Below are 21,270 nucleotides of genomic sequence, written 5' to 3' on the forward strand. Positions count from 1 at the left end.
TGGTATTGATAGCGATGGTGGTAGAGGAAAAAGAAGAAAAATAGGTGATAGTTATGTAGAGTGAGGAAATAATGGTGAATCTGAAAGAGGTGACAATGGTAGTAATAGTGATAGTGGAGGAACAGGAGGTAGAGGCGACAACAAAAAGGGTGCAAGGGAGGAGGAGTGGTGATGGTGTAGGGATCTTTGTGTAAATATGGGGTAGGGATCTTTGTATAAATAATAAAACTTGAGGGTTTTAAAATTAGTGTCATTAACACTAATCTTAAAATTGTCACCTCTATTCATATTTAAGACTTGTGTCACTCTTTTTAGTTTGAAACTTTTTTGTCACCCTTAATTAATTTGCCCATCTTTACTAGTTACCCTACCGGTAATGTCTATAAATTTTTTACATACGATTACCTCATAAATAATTTAATTATAAAAATAGTGTTTAAACGTTGTACATAGAATTTACACTTATTTCAAGATTTCGAGTGTTTCATCACGGACGGTAGGGCTATTCAAAATCGAACCGTATTCGATAAGCCATCCGCAAAATTAACTTATTGGCTTATTGGTATTGGGTTATCGGATAAATGATTGGTGAACGGATTAAATTTTTTTAATTAACAGCTTATTGGTGTGGTGGTGGATTACACAATTTTCTTATTGGATAAACCGTTAACCCGTTAAGAATTACCATATATACTTATATTTTTCACCTAAATATATAAAATATATATTATATTATATTATATTATATTATATTATATTATATTATATTATATTATATTATATTATATTATAGTAAAATTTAAACTCAAACCTAATGGATCTAAATTCTAACCTAAAGCCCATCCCTAATTAATCCTAAACAGTAAAGTACTTACTAACTAGTAACTACTAAAGTTATTATTTATTCAAGTACAAAAGGTCAAAACTCATAACCTGTTCATTGCTTTGGTTTGCTTTGCGACTCAAATAAAAAATACTCAATAGTAGCCAAAGCTTTAAAGAGATTTAGCACTAGTATTTCTGTTGTCAGTGTCACTGTGAAAAGAAAAAAATATTCTGTTCTATTTTATTTTTTTGTTTTGAAACACATTCAAGTAGAAATTATGGATCTCCAATAAACCGTCCGATAACAGTCTGATAATTGTTTATCCATGGCCGAACCAACCGATAAGAGAACCAACCGATATCTTATCGGTTGGCTAGTGGATTTGTATATTTTAAAATCGATAACCGTTAAGTGTAATGGTCCATCAATCCATTCGATAAGCAATCCTAACGGGCGGAGCCACCTTTGTTCTAAAGAGTTTGAAATAGAAAATTATACTGTTTCTATACTATTTTTACATGGTTAAAAATATTTTTTATGCATATATAGTAGATGTTGAATCCCATTTAACTAGTTCAGGTATTTAGTTCTAAACACCCTCCCCTCAATAAAATTTTTAGCTCCGCCACTGTTTGATCATGTGAATTTTTTATCTTTTTTTTTTTAAAATTATTTCAGTTTAGTGAAATTTATAGTGTTTGACTTATTTTATTTTAGTGAATTTTTCACTTTTACTTCTCTTATACAAAATAAAAAATAACTTTAATTTATATTTATGACTAAACTCTAACTTCAATTTCACTTTTTTTTTTAAAAGAAATATTTCATGACCAAACACCTCGTAAGAATCATTTCAAATCAATAGGGCCTTGTTCTCCCATTTTTAACCCTTAAAAGGAGCAGTAAATGAGTTACTCCATCCAATTCAATTAACTTGACTCTCTTTTTAGTTTATTCTAAAAATAATTGATACACTTAAAAAAAAAAAAATTCTCTTTCACCCCAAAATAAGAAAAAGAACAGAGATATTTCGAAAGGGGAAGATAATATCAGTAGTACTACGTCGTTTGTGAAATTCCACAAAAGGTAGGCTGTTAGGCTGTTAATCGTTAGGATTAGCAGTCACACTCTCTTCCAATTCTTTTTTTTTTCTCTAATTCTTGGAGATAACGCCAGTAAAGTAAGTAAGCTTGTTTAAACTCTCTCTCCGTTCACTTTTAGTCACTTATTTTTAAATTGTATTTTCATTTTTACTTGTCCACTTTGGATACGAAAAGATATAATACTTCAAAAATCATAGTAGGGTAACATAATCATATTCATAATTATTTTCTTAATTAGAGTACCAAGGCATAATGTTACGAGTAAAAGCGAACGGAAGGACTAGGGAGTGCGTATTCTGTTTTCCCAATGGGGGTTGCTGCATCAGTTTAGTTTGAAAAGGTTATGTCTGAGGTGGGGGTGGAGGAGTTAGATAGGTATGATAATGTTTGACACTGTTAGCATGATTTTAATTGAAACTATTAATGAATTGCAAAGTTGCAATTACCTGAACGTGTTGAATGATTATCGTATGAGTTTACTGTCTTTGGTTTTTATATGTTTTGATTTTCCTCTCTTCAATTGCAACTTAGGATAACTGTGCAGAATTAATGGTTCCATTAATAGTTGTATATGTAACTGATACCATCCGCATTAAAAGTTTGCTTCTATATATATTACTTGGAAGAAATTACTTAGAGAATTGACTCTTTCTCTATATGATTCTGGGTTATAAAGCATTGACATTGACTCGAAAGCTGTAGGAAATGGTTTGAAGTTGTGCATTTAGCAATACTTGAAGTGCGCTTTATTTGTATATCGACCTTTTCTTAATGGCTTGAAGCAATCCCAATGATGTAAAAGAGTTTAATCAAATTCGAAGTTTTCCTTACAATTATGTGCTTATTATTGATGATGGAACAGGTGCTTGACCAGATGTCTTTTCTGGTCTTGGACAAATTACAGTCTTGAAAGAGTTCCCAACCGAACCATTGGCCATGCAATGCTGAAATTATGTCTGGAACTTCCTTTTTCTGCAACCCACCACTCTATGCTACTAGTACTACCACCAAGTACAGCCATAGCCCGTTACCGGACAGACTTAAATTCTTGATAGATAAATCAAAAAGCGTTAGACAGCTTCTACAGATTCATGCATTTATTATTCACTATGGACTGGAGAGTGACCCATTCTTGAATTTTAAGCTCCAAAAATCATACTCTTCCTTTGGACACCTCAAACATTCTGTTGCTGTTTTTAAGCGCAGTCATAGTCCAACTGTGTTTTCTTATACTGCCATTATTCATAATCATGTGATAAATGGTCTCTATGAACAAGCCTTAGTCTTATATATCCAAATGCTAACACAAAATATTGAGCCTAATGCATTTACATTTTCTTCCATCCTTAGAACTTGCCCTCTTGAATCAGGAAAAGCCCTTCATTGTCAAGCCTTAAAACTCGGGTATGAATCTGACACATATGTTCGAACTGCTCTTGTGGATGTCTATGCAAGAAGCAGTGACGTTGTCTCAGCTCGCAAACTCTTTGACACTATGCCCGAAAGGTCTTTGGTGTCTTTGACGGCAATGATTACTGGATATGCAAAGAATGGGCATGTCCAAGAAGCAAGGGCGTTGTTTGATGGGATGGAAGACAGGGATGTAGTTTGTTGGAATGCCATGATTGATGGGTATAGCCAACATGGTAGACCTAATGAAGCTTTGGTTCTTTTTAGGCAGATGTTACAGTCAAAAGTGAAACCTAATGAAGTAACCGTGGTGGCAGCTCTTTCTGCTTGTGGACAAATGGGAGTACTGGAATCAGGTCGGTGGATTCATGCTTATGTGAAAAGCAACAGAATTCAAGTAAATAAACATGTAGGTACTGCTTTTATTGACATGTATAGCAAGTCTGGGAGTTTAGAGGATGCAAGAATGGTGTTTGTTCAAATGAGAGATAAGGATGTCATTACATGGAATTCAATGATTGTAGGATATGCAATGCATGGATTTAGCCTTGAAGCGTTGCAACTGTTCGATGAGATGTGTAAGTTGGATCTCCAGCCCACTGATATAACATTTATCGGCATTTTAAGTGCTTGTGCTAATGCTGGATTGGTCTCTGAAGGGTGGGATTATTTTCAGTTAATGGAGAAGTATCGGATTGAGCCAAAGATTGAGCATTATGGTTGCATGGTGAATCTTCTTGGACGAGCTGGACAGCTAGAAAAAGCTTATGAATTTGTCAAAAGTATGAAGATTGATTCCGATCCTATTTTGTGGGGAACACTACTGACTGCTTGTAAGATTCATGGGGACATAAGGCTTGCAGAGAAAATTATGGAGTTCCTAGTCGAACAGGATCTTGCTACTTCAGGAACTTATGTTCTGCTATCCAATATATATGCTGCTGCTGGTGATTGGGATGGGGTGGCAACCGTGAGGGCATTGATGAAGAGAAGCGGGGTTGACAAGGAACCTGGCTGTAGCTCCATTGAGGTAAACAATAAAGTGCATGAGTTCCTTGCGGGTGATATGAAGCATCCCAAATGCAAAGAAATTTATATAATGTTGGAACAGATGAACAAGCGGCTCGAGGCTCATGGTTACTTGCCGCAGACTGATATAGTCTTGCATAATATTGGGGAAGTTGAGAAGCAGAAATCACTTGCAGTTCATAGTGAAAGACTAGCCATCGCTTATGGGCTAATTAGTACACAGGCAGGTGCTACAATCAAGATTGTCAAGAATCTACGTGTTTGTCCAGATTGTCATGCTGTCACAAAGCTCATTTCAAAAATCACAGGACGCAAAATCATTGTGAGGGACCGGAATCGCTTTCATCATTTTGTGGAGGGTTCATGTTCTTGTGGTGATTTCTGGTAGAATTATTAGCTTATGTTAACAAATAGGCAGGTTTCCTGTAAAGCTTTTTTTTTTCTTTTAAACAAAACTTTACGTCGCTGTTTTGGATGGAAATTTCCTTTTCACCTTTTTGGAAGTATTTGCTTTCTGTTTGTATTGTAACATTACTGGGGAATGGAGAAAAAAGACGACCTTTACAGGAGAAACTGAATTCAGTTTTGGCGTGATAGAGGATTTTTCCATTCTCGCTTATTCATTCGGTTTACTTTAATGAGAACATCAATTTGGACACGGAGTCTACATTTTGTGAGTTCTGTTCAGTTTCACTTATTATGAGTAATTTGTAGACATGTAAGTCGTCCTCTCCCATCTTTGTATAGATAATCTTTCTAATATGTTTGTCTTTACCACCATCTTTGTAGGAAAGACGTTAATGAATTTTCTTATTTGAATGTTGTTCAACTTGAGATTGAGTGGTTCAACTTATTATTACCTGTTTGTTTGCCTTCTTCTGCCTAAATTACTTGAGGTTGTTCTTTTGTCTCTTCCGGTTTAGTTGACATGTTTCTCTGAAATCTATATTTTATTTTTGTTTGAGCTTTTACTGGCTAATTCATTTTCAATTTCAATATATATGCCTTCATGATTATACTCATTTCATATCGAGGATCACATTTGTCTTGTTAATGAAATGAATGCCTCTTATTGATTATAGCTGCTGGTATATGTGGAAGGAGAGTATGTACTTAAGCTGTTGTTTGTTGAGTGTGATGTACAGAGTTTTCTAACTTCTAAGCATCGCGTTGCACCATGGTACCTTTCGTAGCTTGATGACAACTTCATACGGCATTATACTCAAACAGAAGCTTATACAGTTGAAGCTGCAAATCACCATTGTCTGCTTCACAGAAAATCTGCAAAACAGGTGGGTAGTAACTTGCCTATTTTCTTTCTCAATCATTGAGTTTATATACAGAAATTTGCAGATTTCTCTATGGCCCCTATGTCAAGAATAGGATGGTAAATCAGCTGCTACCATAGCATATTGTCCAGTGCACTGGGATGCAGAATATGGAAGAAACAAGCGTTTCAATGTATTGTTAGAGTGGGTAAAAGTCCTACATTGGTTGGGGAATGGACTAGTGGTTTACTTATATGGACTTGGGTAATCCTTCCCTTAAAGAGCTAGCTTTTGAGGTTGAGTTAGGCCCAAGGTTCATTTCTTGACATGTATATCTACCTTCCTGATAGCATGTTGCGTAAACAGAAAAAGGAAATGTTTTTCTAGTGGCATAAATCTTATTTCATATTATCTGAAAAGAATAAATCTTTTTCTCGATAATTTCTTTGTAATTTGATTCAATAGTGGTCTATTATATAGGAGGAAAGCTACTAAACAATGATAGCTCTCAGGTAGGGCATTAGAACTGAAATATCCATAGATAAGGATATATTGGCTCTAACCTTAGGTCCATGTTCCTTTGAAAAAAAGTTAATATACTCGCAGAAAAGGATATCTTGTGGCTAGCGTCGTTAGTTTATTTTTGCATACTGTACAAGTTTATATGCATTTTATGTATTGTGTCTGTTATATTGTTATTGATTCTAAGCCGGGGGTCTATCGGAAACAATCTCTGTACTTCACCTGAGGTAGTGGTATGGATTACGTACACTCTACCCTCCCTAGACCCCACTAGGTTCATACACTGGGTATGTTGTTGTTGTTGTATACTCGCAGAAGTCGCAATGAGGATGTTTATTTTAAAAAACAAGTTTCAAAAGAGTCTTCCTTTCATTTTTAATCTCCATGCCTATTCAAACATTATAATATAAATTATGATGAAAGGAGTACTAGTATATAAAATTATAAAGTGAGGCATTTGTGACAACGTCGATATCTTAGTGGAGATTTGTGTAATTATCCATAAATCAAATTTAAATTAGTATATTAGTGTTCAAAAGGTGTCAATGGGTGAACTGTTTTTTTTTTGGTTAAAGAGATGATATTCAAAAGAACGTTAAGGTTCTACAGACAAGTAAGAACAACAAATTCGAAAGGAGCCCTTGAATGAGTTTGGGCTTGTACATAGTTTGAAAAGTTCCTATTACAACTTGCAACTTTCCTAGGGAAAGTGCTTCCTACATTGTCTGCTGCCAAAGACTCAGCTACGCACAATGGAGGAGCTGTCAAAACCTGCAGTTGATCAAAAGGTAAGTCCCCATTTTCCGACTTTGCCAGTGCATCAGCGACTCTATTCTGTTCCCGATATGTATGCTTCATGACTGGTGCTCCCAACCTCTCGAGTAAGTACCTGCACTCAAGGATTACATTACAATATATAGGATGGTTAGTGGTAATCATGTTCAGGGCAGTGTTGGAGTCGCAATTTATTTCCAGGGGAGTTAGATTTCTAACCATAGCTAGTCGTAGGCCCTCAAGAACTGCAAGGAGCTTTGCTTAGCTAGAACGCACTCCCCTTATGATTTCTAAAACCTCCACTTATTCGGCCTTGCCCAGTTTGTGTTCTCACACTCGCATTAGTATTCAGCTTATAAGTACCCAGATCCGGGGGATTCCACTTGAGGTAGACGGTTATTGTAGGATTCGAGTGGGTTCCTTTTGTATCCACCAGGAGCGCGTACTCTATGGCGAAAGCTATGTTGTGTTCTGCAGAGATTTCTACTGCCTTGATGTTGAAGAGATAATCATTCCTAGAAAGCCATATATTCCAAAAACAAAAAGGAAGATGGTTTCCCAAGAGCAAAAGGAGTAGAAAGGTTTTCCTTTAAGAGCTAAGTGTTAGGTCAGTTATCAACATTGATGGTATGATGGTCCCAGGTAGCAATGGTGGTGCTGAGAAGAGTTAGCCTCAGGGGCGGAGCCAGCCTTCTGTTCGAGGGTTCGGCTGAACCCCTTCGACGGAAAAATATACTATTTATACATGATTAAAATTATTTTTTATGTGGTTATAGTAGGTGTTGAACCCCCTTCGACTAAGTTTTCTTTGAATATGGAACCTCCTTAGTTGAAATCCGAAGTTTTCTTTGAATATAGAACCCCCTTCATTGAAATTCTGGCTCCGCCTCTGGTTAGCCTGTTCCAGAAGGATATAGCTTTAGGACATGTGAAGAAAATGTGGGTTTATGTCCTCTCGGATGGCATGACAATGCTTTCATAGGGGAGACACATTAAGGCCTACATGATGGAGGTATCTACCGGTTGGCAGTCTTCGGTGAATGAGGAGCCAAAGGAATATTTTGATTTTGTTGGGTGTGTGAAGGTTCCAGACCCAAAGATAATCTCGGTTCTCAATGCTTCGGGGGTTATCCCTGTTGGCATCTACGCACTGCTAAGGGTGAATTTACCATCATGATTTGTGTCCCAGATAAGCTTGTCCTCAACATTGAGCAGCTGGGGTATGTAGCTGCTTCTTATGATGTTGAAGAGAGGTAAGTTGGGTTGTTAAAAACAAGTTGGATCACTATTCATGTTTGAGTTGAGTTTGGTTCATATTTATAAAGAGAAAAGTCATCGTTTCCACCTCGAAAAGTCTAAACACATCCAAACTATTGGAGTGACCTAATACACACCTAAACTACTTAAAAATAAAAAATTTAAACCAATAAATCTGACGTGGAAAAAACATAATTGTTTAATTAAAAAAAGGCGCGTCTAAATTAAAAAATAACACACAAAAAAGAAGTTACAATATTTCCCACCCAGCTCTAGCATCCATCTCCACGCCCCAGCCCGAGCATCCATCTTCTTCTTCTTCTCCAAATTCAAAAATTCCCAAACTGATTTCAAGTTGCTAATGAGTTTCGAACGATTAACAATGACTGAAATTCTTTCTTCTTCTTCTTCCCCAATTCAATTCAACCATCGAACCTTATTATCGACCCCGCCGGAGCTGCAAATCAAGCAACCGTCATCGTCAGCGATGAAATTGATGCAATTTCAGTGCCTTGCCCAGTCTTCACAGTCTGTAAGCATTTACCGCACCTTGTCTGCTAAACAAGGTAAACATCAAGTTAGAAAAAAAAAAAGGATAAAACTTTTCTGCACATATAATTGAATTTCACTGTGCAGAAAAGTGTATGATGGCCGAACAGGAGAGTGAACAATATTAATCAATTATAGTTACCTTAGGAAAGCGTAAGCTGGATTTGAGAAGCGAAAAAGTGGAAGGTGAACGAGGGGAAAATGGTGTAGAACGATTGAAAAACCGTGGACTGTTTTTAGTTTTGCATTGAAGTTTTGGACTTCTAGGAGCTAGGTGATGGAGCAATAGTGGTTCACCCCACTGGAGCTCCAGAATAGCTTCACGCAAAAGATACGTACAAAAGCTTTTAAAGTTCACAATTTTCTCGTTTTTTTTAATCAACAGATATAGAGAGGAATTGATCTTGTGTAAGCTAAAACATCAAGGAGTATTTGGACATTGAAGAAAAAGAAACAAAACGGACCTCATAACAATGGAGGTTTTGGACATTGAAGAAAAAGAAAAAAATTTAAATTAAAAAGAAAAAAAGGAAAATTTATGAAAATAATAAATTTATTATTTTTTTCGTATTATGCTGACATGGCAGACGCGTGTAAAACACCGTACCATATGCAAGTGATATAATGCTTTACTACAAAATTTCACTTTTAAATAATCCAGGTGTGTATTAGGTCACTCCAATAGTTTAGGTGTGTTTTAGACTTTTCGAGTATAGTTTAGCATGGAAACGATTGTCGATACTACTAGTCTTTTCGCTACTTACTAGAAAAATCCCAGACAGACTTTTCCCTATTTATAAAAACAACAAAACCGGCTAATTTTGCTTTTCCTGATTCAGATCATCAATTTTTTTGGTTTATGTCAATTTTGTATCTATTTTTTCTTGGCACATGAAATACAAAATTGTTGTAATCATGCACGATAAAATAAAAAAAATTAAATAAGCAATAATTAATCCTCTATAATAGGCATATTAGTGTTACATCCTGATCCTAAAAAAGTACGTTCTTTTCTTGACAATACTTTAATTTTAATTTTTCATGTGACTTGTTTAAAACAAGAATATTAAATGATATTTTATTACATTTGACATAACATTAATTTAGAACCACAAGATCCAATTTTTTTTTATTTTATTAAACTCTTTGCCAAATCAAAATATATCATTCCTTTTTAAACAAAGAGAGCAACTTTTTAAAAGTAAGTATACAAACAAATATCGAGTATATGTTAATTTGATTTGATATTTTCTTGTAAACAAATTAACCAAAACAAGCCCATGCCGTGTTTTATAAATCAATTTTATTTAATCAATATTGAGAAAGTGCACCTTTATAATTTATGATTAATGTCGGGTCGAAAATAATGCAACATAGCCCAAGTACATAAATAAGATGCTCCCTCAACATAAATAAATGTGACCAATGTCACTACAAATGTAGCAATTGCTTTTCAACATTTTCTTATTCTATTTTTTTCTTGTTCAGAAGACTTCTTTCTTCTTATTATTTGGAGCATCATCCTTAATAGAATTTGCAACCATCAGTGATGATTTTTCATTCAACTCATTGTCCTCGTCTATCTTGAAGTGACTCACAAGATCTTAATTATTTTTTTCTAGAATATGAGGATCTATAATTGTGAACATTTGCATTTCAAGTTTGGCCAGCCAAAATGACATCATTTTCTGTCATTCGTTGAAGTTCACACCAAAATATTTTTTTAATTTCTCTGTCATTTTCATTGCTAGAGCAATATGTAACGACTTAAGGACGCAATATTGATTGTCGTTGGGACAACACTATTCGCAATCAAATCAATTTGTTATTCACATTTATTCGTCATTTTTCTGTCAACCTTTGGTATACTTTTTAGTACTTGATTTATAAATAGTGATAAATTTATTTTTTACCAAACAAGCACAAAAAATAAATACTTTTATAATTTTCTTAAAATTGTTGTTTTTATCGGGTTTGGTAAAATCTGTATTTTCCAATAATAACTTCAAATACAAGTTCAAATTAACATATGAACAATCAAATGAAGTTTAAACTCCGTATTTACAACTTTAAACTTTTAACAATAAGTTCAACTCAACTTATGAACATCAATAAAATGAAGTTCAAAATATTTTTCTGGAAAATAGCAAAATCAAATGTTAAGAACTTCAACACAAGTTCAACCAACTTATGAACTATCAAAATGAAGTTTCAAAAACTTCAAACACGAATTCAAAAAGTTGAAGAACAATCAATACGAAGTTCAAATGATTTACTGAAAAACAATAAATCAAACAATACAAATTAGTTTAAATTCCTTAAGATTGTTGTTCCGGTGGTGCAAAAGCTGTATGTTTTCTATACAAACTTTAATACTAAGTTCAAGAACAACTTTCAAGAACTACAATGAAGTTCCAACAACTTCAAACATAAGTCCAAATTAATAATCAAATGAACCGTCAAAATGAAGTGTTTATCAACTTTAAGAAAGAAGATGAAGCGGAAAATTGTAGAATCAAGTCCACCGAATGCACGGCGTGTTCTTAAGGAATTTATTCCCCTTAAGTACCCAAGGTTATGAAATCTTTCCTCCCAGGATAAAATGATTCTCTTTTTGAAAATAGTGGTACCTCAAATTTTCAGAAACTTCGAACACACTTAACGATTTGATGATCACACTAGAATTTTTAGAAGAAGAATGTTTTTCTACTAAAAATGATTGTCTTTATCTGAGGAAAAATTCAGGTATTTATAGCCATCAAGGGGTTGCTTCATGAAGAGAAGCAATGATTCAGAAAGGTATACCCCTTCATAAAGGTGCAACTCTTCGAAAAAGGTGCAACTCTTCGAAAAAGTCACAACCATTGAAAATGTCATAACCATTCAATCCGAAAAGGTACCAAATCAAATTGCATCCTTTCACTTAGTGTTTTTCTAGAAAAAAACACAACCTTTTATTTTTCATTCACACCTCTTAATAACCCAACAGTTTCCAAGTTTCTAACAGTTTTAATAGGAAAAAAAACATTTTCGAATTGTTTGAAATACTTTTTTTTAAATGACGTTCAACTTATACAATCAGGTAGTGTTTTAAAATGCGTATACCACGGAACGAGGCGTAAGCCTCGGAGCATGGAGCGTAAGCCGCATGAATCTTTATTTTTTAATTTATATAGTATAGTAAAAATAGTATAATAAACACAAAAATTATATTAAAAAAACATAAGTAATTTTTAAAAAATTTAAAACATGATTAATAGAAATTATAACACCTGACTTCATTTTACAAATAAAAATAATACAGTGAAATAAAAGCTATTATATGATGCAAATCAACTTTAAAATCTTAACTTTTAAATAATAAAAGAACTAAAAATTACATAAATACACAACTTATATTTTCAATATTACAAAAAATTCCAACTCCCTAAACATATTACAAAAATTCCAACATATACACATAATGCTATGTATATGTCGGCTATATTATGTATATTAATAGGGAGAGAGGGTAAAATAATTAAAAAAATAGGAGAGGGTGTAATTACTTTTAAAAGGGTTACATAAATGCTAAGCAATATTTAACGTCACACCATTCTCAAATAGTAAATAAGCAATAATATGACTTGTTATTTAAGCTATTAACAATTTTCTTACTTCTATAAATGAAAAAAACTACCAAGCATCAATTACTTATTAAAAAATTACGAGGATCAATAGCGTTGGCTAAGGAATTTAAAATAATTTGCATGAGAACTATTAGACGAGCCCTACGTGTTAGGCGTTGGGCGTGTTCAGAGCGTAAAGTCGGACGCTTGAGACGTAAGCCTCATAGAATTAAGCTCCACATTTGAGCCCTAAGGCGTTTTGACGGTGCCTCGCCTCAGGGCGAGTCCCAAAACTATTTTTTAAAACACTGCAATCAGGTTAAGTAATAGTTAATTATTTTTAAAATGACTAATATTGACCAATAATCTAATAAAAATAATAATCAATTATTTCTTATAGAATTAAGTGTCTACTAATGATTTGCAACATTAAAATTGGAAAAATAATTTCCTCGGACCATATTATATTTAACTAAAGTAAAATTATCCAACAAAAATATCACGCATTTCATTTGAAAATTTCATGTAAAAACTAACCATGTAAATAAAAGAATATTTGTAATAATGTCGTATGCCTGATTTCCCCTTACACGATATTCGGTTGATCCAATAGTTGTCTCATTTCTTTACACACCGTTTGGAGGGTTCTTACACATTATTTCATAATGCATGATACTGAAGTTACTGACCAAAATAAGTCATTTTATAAATCAATTTATTAAAGTAATATATTTTTTTGAAATTTTACAAAACTAGTATAAACGTGGTTGTCAGTTTTAGGTAGCAACATAATTCTCTATTGTGAAATGCTCGCTAACGGAATTTTTAGGTAATAAATTTTTGATACTCAGCAACCCCTGTTAAAAAATATTCGCAAAAATCTAAACATTTATGTACCCAGCCATAGGGTAGATTGGTAGCCATTAGCTAGCCCCCCATTCTTTTAGTAACCTTCATGACATGTGAATACGAAAAGTGCAAATTTACTCACTTTCCACAATTACATTTTTTATCATTTAGTGAAACATATTTTTTTATCATTCTGAATCGTTACTCATAGTAACGTTTTTCTCTTAAAATATGACTACTGATAATGACTTTAAATTAGATTTTATTCGAAAATTCTGATGTGATAGAGTTCTGAGTTGATTTGATAGTATTGTTACTCAGAGTAACATTCTAAATCTAAACCGTAATTTGTAATGATGAATTTAATGTCAGATTTGTATAAGGATTTTAATATGATAGAGTTGCAGAGTCTCGTTACTCATACTAACGTTTTAAGTTAAAAACGTTACTGACAGTAACGATTACTATTCTAACGTCATCCACAGCTCTTTTTAGTCTGTTAACTTTTTTAAAACGTAATACGTTACTGGCAGCAACGTTTATACTAGTTTTGTAAAGTTTGAAAAAAACATATTCAACAACAACAAAAACATACCCAGTATATTCCCACCAAGTAGGGTCTGAGGAGGGTAAGTGTACGCAGTCGATACCACTAACTCAAATGTGAGATAGAGAGGTTGTTTTCGATAGACCCCCGGCTCAAAATATAACAATCTAAGATAAGTAACAGTAATAGTAAAAATAGTAAAAGAAAAAGATATAATAGGGATTGGCAAACTCAATTATGTCATAAACAAGATACTACAGTAACACACCAAAAGATACCATTTACTAAACTCCGACTAACCTTCTACCCTAATTCGCCTCCTTCACAACTTCCTATCCAGGGTCATGTCCTCGGTAAGCTGGAGCTTCTCTATGTCATGTCTGATCAATTCCCTCTAATATTTCCTCGGTCTACCTCTACCACGCTTGAAATCATCCCTAGACAACCTCTCACACCTTCACACTGGGGCATCCATGCCTCTCCTCATCACATGACTGAACCATCTTAACCTCGCTTCCCTCATCTTGGCTTCCACTGAAGCCACACTCATCTTATCTCGAATAACCTCATTTTTAATCCTGTCTTTCTTAGTACACCCACACATCCGCCTAAGCATTCTCATTTTCGCCACCTTCATCTTCTAGATGTGGGTCTTCTTAATAGGCCAACACTCCGCCCCATACAATAACGTCGGTCTAACCACCACTCTGTAGAACTTGCCTTTAAGTTTCAGAGGTACCTTTTTGTCACACAAGATTCCAGAGGTGAGCCTCCATTTCATCCACTCTACCCCAATCCGATGAGTGACATCTTCGTCAATCTCTCCATTATCCTGAATCATAGACCCTAAATACTTGAAACTATCTCTCTTACTTGTAGAATGAGTATCAAGCTTAACAACCACATCAGATTCATGAGACATCTCGTTGAACTTATAGTCTAGAGATTTCGTCTTGGACCTACTCAACCTAAACCCTTTAGACTCAAGAGTTTGCCTCCAAACTTCCAATTTAGCATTAACTCCACTACATGTCTCATCCATTAAGACTACATCATCCGCAAAGAGCAAACAATAAGGAGCCTCACCTTTAATGTGTCATGTCAAAACATCCATCACCAAGGTAAAAAGAAATGGACTAAGCGTCGAACCTTAATGTAACCCCATCAAGACGGGAAAGTGCTCTGAGTCCCATCTCCCAGTCCTAACCCGAGTCTTGGATACATCATACATATCCTTAATCGCACTAACATACACTATAGGTACATCTCTAGCCTCCAAACATCTCCAAAGAACCTCTCTGGGAACTCTATCATAGGTCTTCTCTAAGTCGATAAACACCATGTGTAAATCCTTCTTCCTATCCTTATACTGCTCCACCAGTCTCCTGACGAGATAGATGTCTTCAGTAGTGGAGCGCCTTGGCATAAATCCAAACTGATTTTCAAAAATAGTAACAATCCTCCGCAACCTCAACTTTACCACCTTCTTCCAAACCTTCATATATGACTCAACAACTTGATACCATTATAATTGTTGCAATCCTGAATGTCGTCCTTATTCTTATACAACGGAATCATCGTACTCTACCTCCAAGCCTCAGGCATCCTCGCCGTCTTGAAAATTATGTTAAACAACCGAGTCAGCCACTTCATACCTGCCCCTCCTGTGCACTTCTAGAAATCTACCGGAATCTCATCTGGCCCCATCGCTCTACCTCTACGCATCCTACGAATAGCCCCCTTAACCTTCTCAACCTTAATGTGCCTACAATAACCATAATCACGAAACATCTCGAAATGCTCCAAATCTCCCAAGATAATGCTAGTATCCCTTCCTTCATTCAGGAGCTTATGAAAGTAAGACTGCCATCTATTTCTAATACAACCCTCCTTTACCAGAATTTTGTCGTCCACATCTTTAATACACTTCACTTGATTCAGGGCCCGAACCCTCTTTTCCCTAAACTTGGCAAGCCTGTACAACTTTTATCGCCACTTTTACTATCCAACGAAGCGTATAAACTCTCAAAAGCTACATCCTTAGCTCTCGTAACCGCTAACTTCGCCTCTCGCTTAGCAATCGTATACTCTTCCCTACTCTTCCGTTTATCTTCTTCATCTTGTTGTATTGAAAAATTGCTTATTTTGGTCAAGGTGACCATGATATTGTATTGTATTGTATTATTTTAATGTATTAGTTGTCTATTATTCTTTTGTGTCATCTCTCATTCCAAACGCTGATAGTTTGTTTTCCTGTTTGACCAGATATATTTTGTTTTCCATTCATCCGGTGTTTGCATTGGAGGCTCGCACTAAGGGGAAGTGCTTTAACTGATTAAAGGATCCTATCTATTTCACCAGAGTCTTGCAATATATTTGTATATCAATATATTGCATCAAAAACTCTTCCAGTTTTAACCTCTGCAGCTGCCTGAATCATGTATCTATCTAGCAATTGGAACCTCGTATGTGAGTAATTGGTGCACGTACATCCACTGTCATAGACTCGAACTATATTCTTATATATGAAATGTAAAAGATTTTCTAAATAAAATACGTGAAGATATTAAAGTTATTTTGCTTCAGCATTGCTTTTGAATTATGGATCCGCCTCTGTATTATATAGGACGGTATTATCTCCCATATAAGGAAATAAGCAACTCATACCTCAATTGATGTCGGACACTTGAACATATACAAATTGTCACCAATACCTACACTTTACTGTCACAAGAATTGACAGGGAAATGAACTAAAACAAAAACAAAACAAAATTTTTTTTATAAAAAATACAACTAGTTATCAGAACCATTTCTTTCTTATCCTATTTTCCATTCTCCCACTGTTGAAAAAACACCAATTTACATAGCTTCTTCTCATTGATGCATCATATTATGCACATAAGAGGATCATTCATTAACAAGGTGTGCCGACTTTGCACTTTAGCACACCAGCATAGCGAGTTAGTCGGCCTGCATATGAACCAGGCTTGAACTTGATCCTATGAGGTTTTGTCAATGCAGCTTTTTTCTTGTTTTGTGGCACTGACTCCACAAAATAAGCTCCATTCTTGAACGAATCTCCCTCCGATACCCATTGCCAGTTCCTCCACTCGGATTCTGGTGCGTAATCCCTCACCTTCATTTAGCACCATCATGCTATGTTAGCAATCGACATAGTACAAACCAATAGTGCAGTGGTATCAAGTCTGTGTTACATTTAGTATTTATATACATATAATAGACAATGTCACACTAAAGAGTTCAAAATATGTTACTTCTTGGCTGAGACCAACTTCCTAATAGGGAAGGCAGTGTCTTGAGCTGATCGGTGTCGGTGCCAGGAATTTATGCAAGGAGATTCAAAAAGTATTAGAATGCACACTGGGATTTGAACCTATGACCTAAAACAATTTTTGAACCTTTATTGTTATTGACTAAGCTTATATGCTGGTATAACTGGCTTATAAGCACCTGTTAGATTAACAAGAAGGAAATTCAACAGTTCATATATAAATAACAAACTCGTTTTCCTTATATCACAATATAAATTTTTGATAAAGGGGATCCAACTGAACCCCTTGTCCCTATATTAGCTCCGCCTTTGGCTGATAGATTTTATTCTAGCCAGAAATTAACTTAAGGAGAAGAGTCTGGCATGATAGAAACGATTGCATTACCAAAACTGATTATCTAATGGCACTTGGTACTTGTAAACCTACCTGATCTAATCAAACATTAATTTTCCAAAGAAAAAAGGTGATATGAATGGTGAAGCTCACCTGCTTAGTATTAGGGTTATTGCCGGCCTTGAAACGATTACCCTGGCTGATAATGGTTGGATGAGAACTGCCACCAATCGGGTACATTTGCCAATGAGAGTAGTAATTATTGACAACGTGGAAAAATCCCCACCTGCACCTTGGCATCCTCTGAATCAATCCCTCCCCGAACCGATTGAAAGCAACTGTCACTTGCATTATTGAATCTTGAGGGAAGGCATCTGTTGCCCCTAAAAGCATCACCTGAACCATCATTGTGAATGACTGTTGAGTAATCAAATTTAACTACTAGTATATGATTTTTCAGGGTAATACTAGTAACTAGTAAGAGCAACATTACGTCGTTATGATGATTCAATTTGCGGTTAGAAATGGTGATTGCAGTGGAAGCCATGATGGCATCAATAAGGCCGTCTGTACATTGGGACAAAGTGCAATGGTCAATCCAGATATGGTTGGAACCAAAAATGGAAATGCCATCGCCATCGCTCACTGTCCTAATACCAATATGGTTAACTGTGTCTCTTATCATGCCACCTGAGGTAGATATGATATGATGAATCCTGATATTGTGGATTATGACATTATGCACGAATTGGATCGTTAATCCAGCGCCTTTGGCAATGTGAACAGACGCTCCCCTGCCATCGATTGTCTTGTCACTCGTGATCATAAGTTCTTGTCGCAACTTGATCGCCATTGATTTCTCAAAGATGATCCATAATGGCTCCTCTTGAATCACAGCATGACGAAGGGTCCCTGGTTTTGGATCCTTTACGTCATCATCTGAGTCATCAGTGACAACGTAGAACCTGCCACTTTACCACCGGTCGTTTTGTGGCCAAATCCTCTAGCACAAAGTTCCAGCTTCTTCCTGTTTTCAGCCCAATTTTTGTCACACCTCCAGCATCTGTCAATTGGATTGGTTGCCATGCAACTATTTTTTTCTTTAAGATGCCTCCTCAAGCTTGTATAATTTAGCAATGAACTGCACAGTACATCAGGTAATATTCAATTCATTATTCTTAACCCTATGTAAGTAACACCAAAGAAACAACAACTACAACTGCGACTTAATCCCAAACAACTAAACAAACAACTTAGGTCGGCTATGAAGAAATGCCATTGTCCATGTCTCTCTATTTAAGTTTATCGGTATCCAATATTACAAAAAAATATATACATATTTTCTGGCATATAAATCTCTAACAAGTCTAAAAAATCTTCTAGCATATGTTGGACCTGAATAAACATGCTAACAAAAAAAAAACATAATCTCAACTAGATAATATTCCCACCGTCCCATTTTATGAGATACACTTGCCTTTACAGTTCGTTTTGAAAATTCCTGAAACTTCTAAATTTAGAAAAAGAAACATAACTTTATATTTTCCATTTAACCCTTAATGAGAAGCTTTTATAACCACACAAATGTTATGAACTGTTCAAGGTCATAAGTTTTCAATAGTTTTATAGCCACACATATATTATATGACATGTTTTATAGTACAAGTTTCAAAGATCCCAATTTCCTCCTTAAAATCCAGGCCGAATCAAACATTTCACATAAGTTAGAACGGATGGAATATCGGCTTTATACACCTTTTGTCCATTGAAGCCTATTTTTTGCTAGATCTGCATTCTTTGTTATCCGGACTGTCCATAAAATGTTGCCGCACCCATGTCGAATCCCTAGAAACTGCATATGTTTTGGAGGTTCCAACACACACGCAACACTATGTTTGAAGTGACTGAACAACATAGCCTGCATCTAGAAAAAAGAAATAAAAGAATCAAGAAACTACTTACTCTCCAACTTCTTTGTTGAATGTATCAGTAACTTCCTCAGGATTTTGATTGTATGCAGCAAGTGAAGAGTTGAGGGCTTTCATAGCTTGTTTTTCCAAATATGCATCAAATTCAGCAATCAAATTTGGGACTAATGAAGCTAAGCATATGAGCAATATTAACAAAATTGAATTCCCACTTATAAAGGCCATATCTATTTTTTTTTTTTTGTGCGGTTATATAGAATGTATGTCTCCTTTTTTCTGTTCTTTTCAATTTTCTCTTGTAGTTATAATCTTTCTTGTATTTTCTTTTTTGGTATTTCTTGCGAATCACCAGAGAAGTTTGTGATCAGGGAGCGTTCCGTCGAATTCAGGAACATTTAATGAAACGAAAATAAATAGAAAAGAATTATGTTCATCATATAAATGTCTATTAGCATTTAAACCATATATTGTATATGACAAATTTATAGTAAGAACAGATAACACACAGGTACGGTGGTGGCTAACAAGAAAAATATAGAACTCAGTTACGACGAAGGAAATTCGGAGACTAGTATTAAATATACTGAATTTTATATTTACGATTGAAGTGATCAATACTATCAAAAATGTCATTGCAGATTACTTATCAAGACAAAGCTTCTCAAACTAATTTATCAATGGAAGAGGCTGATGCCAAAGATACCCAGACCGATTTATTACTTCAAATGTTTGAGCAAATAAAGTTATTACAAGAAAGAGTTATTACACTAACTACTAAAGTTACAAACGTAAAAGTGCAGGTTGAGCACTATAAAAAACAAGATACTACTGTGCAGGAAGAGCACATTAAAAAACTAGACCTAGAAGGTGACGATGAGAAATACCTAAAAACTCAAATTACTAATGAAATTACAGTTACAGCTGCAGGAGATATATCTAAAGGGAAAAATATAGTCACTCAAAATAAACCTGAAATACCAAAGAAAAAGAATTACAACCTCAACCAGATATTTTCAAAACCATATAAAAAGATCAGAATCATTTGCACCTCCCCAAATACATACATATTCTGAATCACTTAACCAAGAAAAACAGACATACAACTATGTTGCTCGAAAATACATACACCTTACAAACTATGTTAAATGCCAAACCTATTCAAAGTGAAGAACTAGCCGCACAACAAAAAGGATATATTACTCAGAAATGCCAGAATTACAATAAACTTATTGCTTTTCCAGGTACAAGTTCGAATTTAATCAAATCATGTTACTATTATGGATTATTATCTACAGTTTACACAACTACGGGAGAAGAGTTAGAAAGAATTCCAAATATTCACAATGGATTTATGATCTACAAGAGAATTACTAACGGACAATTATTTTATGTTCGATTTATTTCGCCCCAGCCGAAATATTATTTGATGAAGTTAAACAGACTATTACAGTAATCAAGATAGGTATGACCAGAGATTTTATCATTCCAGAAGAGATGTGAACAAGACGAGATACCAAAGACACAGATACCAGGATTTTACCGCAACAAAAGAGTTATTGGACTTAGTAATACATTATTAGAATTACTTAATAATTATTCAAATCAGAAACCCATTTGGATTCGAGGAATCAAACATTGGTTTATTCAACTTGTAAAGAAATTAGAGACCAAGACATGGAAGAACTTAGGAAATGAGAATTAACACTCCTCAGACTAGAAGAACAACCATTGACGAGATCTATCAAAAAAGGAATTATCTCAAAAGAAGCTATGGAACAATTTTGTGAAAAAGTTGGCCAAAAATATAATGATCACATATGCAGCAGATGTAGTGGCAGACACAACTTTATCCCAGATGTGATGCTACACTGACAAGAAGATAAAAAGCAGCAGATATGACAAGAAAGAGATAAGGAAAAAGATAGCTACGGAGCAAAATAATGGAGATAAAAGACAAGCTATTAAATTGTGA

At 34.9% G+C, this 21,270-nt stretch overlaps 1 protein-coding gene, 1 long non-coding RNA gene and 1 pseudogene across 5 annotated transcripts; 1 reads left to right on the forward strand and 2 right to left on the reverse strand.

Moving 5' to 3' along the window:
* Positions 1-1,756: 1,756 nt before the first annotated feature.
* Positions 1,757-5,035, forward strand: LOC107843921 (pentatricopeptide repeat-containing protein ELI1, chloroplastic). 4 transcript variants are annotated; one of them, XM_016688362.2, is made up of 2 exons: positions 1,757-1,912; positions 2,792-5,035. In XM_016688362.2, exon 2 carries the CDS (start codon positions 2,882-2,884, stop codon positions 4,754-4,756), a length of 1,875 nt encoding a protein of 624 aa, XP_016543848.1. In that variant the 5' UTR covers positions 1,757-1,912; positions 2,792-2,881; the 3' UTR covers positions 4,757-5,035. The 4 variants fall into 4 exon arrangements, with proteins under 4 accessions (XP_016543848.1, XP_016543857.1, XP_016543839.1 ...); XM_016688371.2 differs by having other exon boundaries at positions 1,759-2,010; XM_016688353.2 differs by having other exon boundaries at positions 1,760-2,006.
* Positions 5,036-5,873: 838 nt separating this feature from the next.
* LOC124888753 lies at positions 5,874-9,228 on the reverse strand. Its single transcript, XR_007047599.1, has 3 exons — positions 8,881-9,228; positions 7,152-8,743; positions 5,874-7,047 (listed from the first exon to the last, which is right to left on the reverse strand). It is a non-coding gene; the product is annotated as an uncharacterized LOC124888753 (long non-coding RNA).
* A 7,167-nt stretch (positions 9,229-16,395) lies between these two features.
* On the reverse strand, positions 16,396-20,136 carry LOC107843941 (annotated as a pseudogene).
* Positions 20,137-21,270: the final 1,134 nt, after the last annotated feature.

The sequence above is a fragment of the Capsicum annuum genome, chromosome 1 (genome assembly GCF_002878395.1).
Source record: "Capsicum annuum cultivar UCD-10X-F1 chromosome 1, UCD10Xv1.1, whole genome shotgun sequence".
NCBI classification, from domain to species: domain Eukaryota; kingdom Viridiplantae; phylum Streptophyta; class Magnoliopsida; order Solanales; family Solanaceae; genus Capsicum; species Capsicum annuum.

Excerpts from the sequence above, each read along its gene's own strand:
- LOC107843921 (XM_016688362.2), top strand. The coding sequence starts at position 2,882 with ATGTCTGGAACTTCCTTTTTCTGCAACCCACCACTCTATGCTACTAGT.